Here is an 8,842-nt window from a genome sequence, read left to right as displayed (position 1 = left end):
TTACGATAAAGTATAAAAGCGATTTAAACAATATTTCTTTAGAACTGTTGATGCATTTTGTAACAAAAAATAACGAAAATATATTGATTTGTATATTATTTGGACTTGTCTAAAAATATATCATGTTTTGTTTAACTTAATTGCATTTATCATATTTTTTCTTTAAAAGATTATACAAATTTCTCATGCGGGGGTGGTGAGTGTAATAAAAGTATAAAAACTAGGAGGTTTGTGTAGGCGTAAAAAAATGAGGGGTGATTTGTGTAATTTCACTAAAACTCAGGGGGTGTCAGTGTAATTTAAACTCTTATACTCTTAAAATACAAATATTAAACTCTTATACTATAAATCTATATCAACAAATGATCTAGTAATATAAGAGATCAAATATCAAAGATTTAATTCATGAAAAGGAAGAGACTCATTCTGATCATCCGTATAAATATATGCACTATGCAGCAGGCCTCGTGCTATGCTCAATCTCAAACTACCATTGTTACTCTCAGACATTGACAGTTCAAACTTGGGTCAGTATTTCAAAATTTCGCTCTCTTTCTACGTCGTCGTTTCATCTTCAATTTCATGGATCCCACTCCTTCATCTTCCTCTATTACCACCGACACCACCTTCAATGTTGACTCCGATGAGATTGAGAAACCAATTCGTAAACGAAAGGTTAAAACTTTGATCAAGGGTAACGCTAATTTAGATTCTACAGAAGCAACGTCGTCGTTTTCATCATCACTGCAAAAGGGTAAAATTAAACGACGAAACCCTAGAGTCCATGTTGTTCGTCGCATAAAGGGTGATGTTTCTGCTATTGGGCTTCCTCTTGGAATGTCCTTCGCCGCTGTTATGGCTCAGGTTTGATTAAAAATCGAATCTTTTAACATTTCATATATGTATTGTGTTCCAGTTTCGTTCCTTTATTATCATCTTGTTCTTAAAGCTGTTTTTTTATTACTGAAAAGTTGTTTGTCTTAATGTGTTCGTTTTCTCATTGAGAAAAAAACAATGTGCATTGTAAGAGTTTTTATGCACCATTCATATTCAATGATTATTGAATCCTAAATACAAGTAATAGGAATGAATGATAGATGATATATTCACTGTGTAATCTCTATAAATCTTTATGGAGATGGTGCATGGACATTACATTCTTTCTGATTAACTGATTTTTGGTTCTTTATTGCTCTCTGCTGTTAGAATGTTCCACGCACGTATTAGTTGAATGTGGGTTTGGATAATGTTTTGTTGAAGTGCTAGCATGTTACTAGCTCAAAAAGTTATAGCTACTAGACAAATTATGCCACTTTGTTCTGTTATTATAGCTGTGAATAGTCACAATGCACAAATGCGCTGCCAGGCTTGGCTGACATGCACCATTGATAGCTCTTTGTAACATAAAATTGTTGCTTCACTTGGATCTGTCTTTTTTTAACTCAATACTGATGACAAGATAAGGCCTAAAACAATCAATTCTGATAAGTGTTTAATTTTTTACAAATATTGCTTGTTCTTGTGCATTGGAATATTTTTGTAGGTATTGTATAGAAGAGATGCAGCAGCCGGCACTATGTCCCCCGATCATCTTTCAGCGGTAATTTTCTTTCCTATTTCTAAAGCAAACATTAACAATGTTTGAGTATGATTTATGCACTAAAATACTGTTATATGCTGTTTATGTAGCATTTCTATAGAAACACATCACATTATTTTTTATAATTTTGATAATTGGGAAAATTACGAAATATAATTCATTAATGGAATAGCCAATAACATGTGGAATATTATGCTGTTTTGATATGGCTGCTTGACATTTATTTATTGATTTGAACCTTGACTGTTCCACTGTTTGTCTCCCTTGTAGATGTGCACATCTGCTATCAAAAAATCTCTATCCAATGTAAGCCAGAATCGTTTGCTGATTCATCCCATTGATTGCAGTTTCACTGCATTTCTCTAGCAGTTCATATCAACATTAAGCGAAGTCCATTTTACTAAAGTTATCTCTATGTCTAATCTCTATCCGACCACAGGTTTATGGAGACAAGCTAGATGGTCTGACAAGGAACTTTGAACAATCTTTTGGTAGCACTTTGAGTACTCTTAGATTAATTTATGAATCGTCTGCGAGCAATGAAGGGAAAAAAATTAATACTATGAAGATGGAAATTCCAAGTTTTATATTGTCTAATGACAAAGGAGACAGAACAAGTGATGTCCTCAAAGAGGACAGTCATTCAGAGGAATTTTTTAGTGCTCAAATCGAAGATCAATTTTGTGATGAGGAGATCAAGGGGAACTTTCATGTGGATTCAGTTAGTCGTGGTCTTACTCTGCATGAACCATCAAACCTAATGGTTCCTTTTTCATCGACCTCTTCTGAATGTGTAATTAATAAACCTATGATTAGTACTTTTGAGAAATCTGTTGTGGAGCAATGTCGTTCTAATGACCTCAAGACATTTGAACTTGGCCTTGCAATGAAAAAGTTGAAATTAAAAGAGACACAATTGGCTCTCCACTACGACTTGAATAATCTAGAGAGGTCAAGGTTAGCAATGGGAGTGTCGAAGGCATCTTTCAAAGCTGAAAAGTTTAAGACTCAGTTAGAAGATATGAGATATGGGGAACTGAAAAGGAAGTGCATAGACTGTCTTATCGCTGGTCTGCTTATTATGTCATCCTCGCTTTTATATGCTGCATATGTTTATTCCTATGAAAGGATTTCTGAAGCTACTGGATCATGTACACCATCAACTGAGGCGAGTATAATCTTTACTTTTTCCGGGTTCCAATTGATTTCAGCTCCGTGTTATTTTGCAGCACGCCTTTGCTCGGTTGGTAAATATTAATAGTGTTTTCCTTTTCTTTTTCTTTTATAGGCAGCTTCTTCTTGGTGGACTCCTAAGTCAGTGTCCTCTTTCAATTCAAGGTTGCATGTATTTTTGTGTCAAGTTCAAGTTATGAGCCGAATGGTATTTGGTGTCTTGATGATCTCTGCAATTGCGTATTTGCTTGTCCAGCGGCCGACAATGACATCTCAAACTATGCCAATTACTTTCATTCTTTTGCTACTGGGAATTGGTTGTGGCTATTTTGGCAAGCTGTGTGTAGCTACACTGGGAGGGAACGGTTACGTATGGCTTTTATATTGGGAAGGTCTGTGTTTGCTGCATTTCTTATGTACTGTTTTCACATCCACTTTGTACCCAATCCTTCACGGACCAGTCACAGCATCGAAGACAACAAGGGGGAGTACATTTTTTCCATATTGGATTCGCCAGATTTTGTTCTATGCTACTTTGTTCATGTTTCTACCAGTGTTTTGTGGTACCATGCCTTTTGCTACTCTAAGTCAATGGAGAGACCACTTTTTGTTCAAGGTATTAGGTTCCGACGAACCCGAGTGGTAAGGCACTGTTTGGTCATGGAAAACATTGTAGCTACACAGACCATTGCCTAAGATCTGCTTAGCTTGTGGTTACCCAACTAACCATGCACTCTGTTGTATTTTGCCCACATGTACTTTTATTTAGTCCACAATGTGTTAATTATTTTCTCCTATGGTGTAATGTTTGGAGCTATGCTATGAGTATTTTCATTGTTCTCACTGGCTTTGTTTTGCATTTTATGCTGTATCACTCTTGTAATCTATTTAAATATATGAGGCTATAAGGGGCATGTCATTTAGCTTTGCTCTAATAATATGAGTATTTGATGCTTGAAGATGTATCTCTCAAACTTTTAGTATATTATGATTTATGCTTATGTTTACATAATTATTCTGTTATGCCTATTAACCTCAATTATAACAGGCAAATGAAAAAGTTGATAAGTGATTGATTCAATGACTGATAAACATAGAACGCTTAATTTTAAAACCAAAATTTGTCAAATAAATGTGTTGATGGAAGAAGGGAAGTTGATAAGTGATTGATTCAATTACTAATAAGATGACATGTATTCTTATGTGGAAAATATTAATGATTCACATTAAGTTTATTTAAGTGCTTACCTATTACATGATATTAGAGTATTATAATATTTCAGTTAATTAGTTGTAACTGTTTGTGTATGCCAAAGCTGTGAGCTGACACTTTAAGCCTTTAGTTTCAGCTACTATATAAGTAGCATGTTTCTCTCTTGTTAAGACCAGTTTTGATTAATAACAAATTCTTAAGTTTCAATTACTCTCTCTCTCTAATCTTCTCTCTTCTTTAGCATTCTATTTTTCTCCTCTTACATAGTATCATGCCATGGCTGCCACCCTAAACACTTGGACCTGTCCTTCCTCTCCTCCGTTCTCTCCCTCCGATGTGTCGCCGATTCAGGTGGTTTCTTCACCTCTTGTTCTTCTGATTCCTTCGATGAAACTAATAGAGAAAAACTATCTGGTTTGGAGACATTCCGTGCTTGCAACCCTAAACATCAAATCGTGCAAATCGATTTGTGTTAGGTACTGAAATTCCGCATTGTTTTCTGAATGATGATGATCGTCTCATCAACATAGTGAATCCTGCCTATCTTCGTTGGGAAGAAGCTGATCAAGCTGTTTTTTCATGGATTTTGAACTCACTTTCTGAGAGTTTGCAACCTCGTGTGGTAGGTTGTATACATTCGTGGCAGTTGTGGGAGGAGCTTGACTCCTATTGCAATTCTCAAACCAAGGCTCGAAGCAGACAATTATGCTCTTAACTTCGCTCTATCTCGCAAGGTTTGTGTTCTGCACTAAGATCAAAGGATTAGTTGATGCATTGATCTTCATTGGAACACCTATTTCTAGTTCTGAACACATTGACTATGTCCTTGACGGTCTAAATGAAGAATATCAGCCACTCATCACCTCCATTGAGAGTCAAGTTGATCATCCATCGATTCACAATCTTGAGTCCATTCTATTGACCTATGAATCAAGACTGGAGAAGAATAAGCATACAGCTCTATCTAATGCTTCATCGGTGAATCTTGCTTCAGAATCATCACCGATTTCATCCAAACCAGTAACCTCTCAAGCTCGACCTTCACCAATGGCTCATTCGTCATATTACTCTCCTATGTCTGATTTTCAAGCTCCTCCTTCATTTGCTGGTTTTGGCAATTCCGACAACTATCAAGGAGGAAATCGTGGTCGTCGTCGTGGTTTTAATGGTCGCCACCGTGGTTGAAGAACTTTTGGAGGGCGCCTCTGAACTTTGGAGGGCCTCTAACATACGCTGGAGCCTCTGGCTAGCTTATGCATTCAGTGCCCACCAGCTATGTGCCACGTCAGCCACCTCACTCACACTACAATTCCATCAATTCCAACTTTGGGCCTTCATGTTATCCGACCCATTTTTATCCAGAATATCCTATGAATTTTAATACAGGACACCCTGGACACTTTTCTGCTCATCCAACTGGGGACTCTCTTATTGGGCCTGGCCCAAACTCTAGACACAAATACACTCATCAACTGTATGCTATGACTGCTCAAGCTGCAAATCGTGAAGCTCCTCCTCCTCGAGACTCAAGACATATAACTTGGTATCCAGACTCTGGGGCCACAAATCATCTAACTGCTGATGCTTCCTTGGTGCATGAACCGGTTGAGTCATTTGGTCATGATCAGATTTACATGGGTAATGACACTAGAATTCCAATTAAATCTGTTGGGAACTCCTCCTTTACCTCTAACCTCAATTCTAATATTACTATTTCTCTACATAATCTTCTTTTGGTTCCTTCCATTACAAAGAATCTTTTAAGTGTTTCACAGTTTGCTAGAGAAAATTCATGTTACTTTGAATTTCACTCTAATGCTTGTTTTGTGAAATCAGAGGTTACTAACGAAATTTTGCTTCATGGTTCTCTCACCAAGGAAGGACTCTGCCTTTCATGGTCTTGTTCCAAGCTCAGAGTCTCATTGTTCTCCTTCTATCTTTACTCACACTATTGGGCACACTGGTTTGCCTATTTCTACACTCTCCAATTGTAATAAATCTAGTTTAGGACAATGTAATTCAACTAGTACAATTTCTAATTTTTTCCCTATGGCATTCTCGATTAGGTCATCCTCATGAGACAATTGTAAAGAATGTTTTGACTCAATGTAAGATTCCTCATGTAAATAAAACATTACTTGATTTTTGTTCTTCCTGTTGTATGGGCAAGGCTCATAAACTTCATGCTCCCAGTTCCACTACAGTTTATAATTCTCCTTTTTGCTTTAGTCTATGTGGACTTATGGGGCCATGCACCTGTTTACTCAGTTTTAGGGTTCCGTTATTACCTATCCATTGTTGATGCCTTTAGCAAGCACACATGGATTTTCCTTTTGAAATTGAAATCTCAAACATTAACTCTGTTTCAGTATTTTCTCAAGTATGTTCATAGTCAGTTTAATCACTCTATCAAAGTTGTTCAGAGTGATTTTGGAGGAGAATTTAGACCTTTTAGTGCCTACTTAAAATCTTCAGGAATTGTGCATAGGCTATCCTGCCCTCACACACATCATCAGCAGGGTACTGTGGAACACAAACATAGGCATATAGTTGAAACTAGTCTCACATTATTGAGTCATGCTCACCCGCCTATGTCATTGTGGGATCATGCCTTTGTTACATCAGTTTTTTCTCATCAACAGACTTCCTTCCAATACCCTCAAACTCAAGTCCCCTCATCAAATTTTGTTTGGTCATCTACCTGATTATACCTTTCTAAAAGTTTTTGGATGTGCTTGTTATCCTTTGCTTAGGCCTTTCAACAAACATAAACTCAGTTCTAGAAGCTCATAGTGCATCTTTCTTGGGTACTCCCTAAGTCATAAGGGTTACAAGTGTCTTTCTCAAGATGGCAAAATCTTTATTTCAAAAGATGTTCTCTTCAATGAACATGCTTTTCCCTATACAAGTGAGTTCTCTAGACCAATTACCACTCCTCTCACTGATTCTTCTATGTCTGCATCATTTCATCCTACTCCTTGTATGGCTTTCTTGTTCCGGTGCATCTATTCCCAGTCCTTCTTCTCCTTGTGCTCATCCTTTGTCCTCTGTCCCTCATTCCATGTCATCTCCTTCTTCTCCTGTTTTTGAAAATCTGTCAACCTCTTCTCCTGATTTGTCTATCCCACTATCCCCTGTTCCTATTCCTTTGGGTTCTGAATATTCTCCCTCTACCCCTTCAACCAAGGATTCAACTGCTCCTACTATGGTTCCTCCTTCTTCTCATCCAATGCAGACTAGGTCAAAATCTGGCATTTTTCAAAACATTGTTCCCAAGGTTCATTTAACCAACTGTGAACTTGTCAGTGCCAAGGCTGCCCTTGCTGAACCAGTATGGCAGCAAGCCATACAGGTGGAATATGATGCTCTCATGGCTCTAGGAACCTGGACCTTGGTTCCCCTTCCACCCCATAAACAAGCCATTGGTTGTAAATGAGTGTTTAGAATTAAAGAGAATCATGATGGCACTGTCAACAAGTACAAAGCTAGACTTGTTGTCAAAAGTTTTCATCAAAAGCATGGAGTAGACTACAATGAAACTTTTTCATCTGTGGTAAAACTAGTTACCATAAAAGTTTTACTAACTTTAGCTGTCTCTCATCATTGGATGATAGAACAACTAGACATCAACATTGCATTCCTCAATGAAATCCTGAATGAAGAAGTGTATATGACTCAACCAATTGGTTTTCAACAAGGAGACAAGACTCTAGTCTGCAAGTTGCATAAAGTCATCTATGGTTTAAAACAAACATCAAGATAATGGTTTGAAAGATTGAAGGGTTCTCTTCTCAAACTTAATTTTGAAATCAACAAGTGTGATAACTCTCTGTTTATCCATATCTCGAACACTCATCAACTCTACATCTTAGTTTATGTGGATGATATAATAGTAACTGGTTCTTCTCCTTCTCTTGTCAAACAAGTGATTAAGGATCCTAGTTGCACATTTGCTCTAAAACAGTTGGGGCCGTTAGACTATTTCTTGGGTATTGAAGTCAAACATCAGAAAAATGGATCTCTTTTCTCGTCTCAGACCAAGTATATTAGAGACCTTCTTGACAAGGCAAATTTGTCCACTTCTAAAGCTAGCATAACTCCTATGGCTACCAATTGCAAACTCACTAAGCATGGTTCAGATGACTTTGAGGATCCTACCTTCTATAGATCAATTGTAGGAGCATTACAATATGCCACTGTTACTAGACCTGGCATTACATATTCTGTCAATAAGGTATGTTAGTTCCTAGCTAAACCTCTGAATTCTCATTGGACTGTTATTAAGAGAATTCTTCGGTATCTTCAAGGAACCAAACACTTAGGCCTAACTATCACTTCTGTTAATATTAATTCTGATCTTCCTCTTATTGCCTACTGTGATGCTGATTGGGCCTCTGATATAGATGACAGAAAATCAAATTCTGGTGCTTATCTTTATCTTGGTCCAAATTTAGTCAACTGGTGGTCAAAGAAGCAGCAAACTATATCCAGATTTAGCACAGAAGCAGAATATAGAAGTTTGGGCTTGACATCTCAGGAATTAATGTGGCTTGAATATCTTCTCAAAAAGCTCCATTTCTCTTATCAAACTCCATCAATTTTCTTGACAATTTAAGCATCATTGCTATGTCACATAATCCAGTCTTACATAATAGGACTAAACATATAGAACTGGATCTTTATTTTGTTCGAGACAAAATTCAGAATAAAACTCTTACAGTGAAGCATGTACTATCAGAGTATCAAACGACAAATATCCTCACAAAACCTCTCCCAAACAATCCGTTTGTTATTTTGAGAAATCAACTACAAGTGCCTGGAATCAATTGAGCTACCTAATTATTCTCGAAGCTCTC

At 37.1% G+C, this 8,842-nt stretch overlaps 2 protein-coding genes across 2 annotated transcripts; both read left to right on the top strand.

Annotated features, from left to right (window-relative positions):
- On the top strand, positions 456-3,590 carry LOC109327229 (protein CPR-5). Its single transcript, XM_019560311.1, has 5 exons — positions 456-864; positions 1,544-1,600; positions 1,871-1,906; positions 2,040-2,768; positions 2,889-3,590. Exons 1-5 carry the CDS (start codon positions 583-585, stop codon positions 3,417-3,419), a joined length of 1,635 nt encoding a protein of 544 aa, XP_019415856.1. The 5' UTR covers positions 456-582; the 3' UTR covers positions 3,420-3,590.
- On the top strand, positions 5,357-8,601 carry LOC109326373. Its single transcript, XM_019559062.1, has 4 exons — positions 5,357-5,949; positions 7,002-7,414; positions 7,859-8,220; positions 8,272-8,601. Exons 1-4 carry the CDS (start codon positions 5,357-5,359, stop codon positions 8,599-8,601), a joined length of 1,698 nt encoding a protein of 565 aa, XP_019414607.1.

Source organism: Lupinus angustifolius, chromosome LG14 (assembly GCF_001865875.1).
Source record: "Lupinus angustifolius cultivar Tanjil chromosome LG14, LupAngTanjil_v1.0, whole genome shotgun sequence".
Taxonomy (NCBI): domain Eukaryota; kingdom Viridiplantae; phylum Streptophyta; class Magnoliopsida; order Fabales; family Fabaceae; genus Lupinus; species Lupinus angustifolius.
This window is presented reverse-complemented; position numbering and strand designations above follow the sequence as displayed.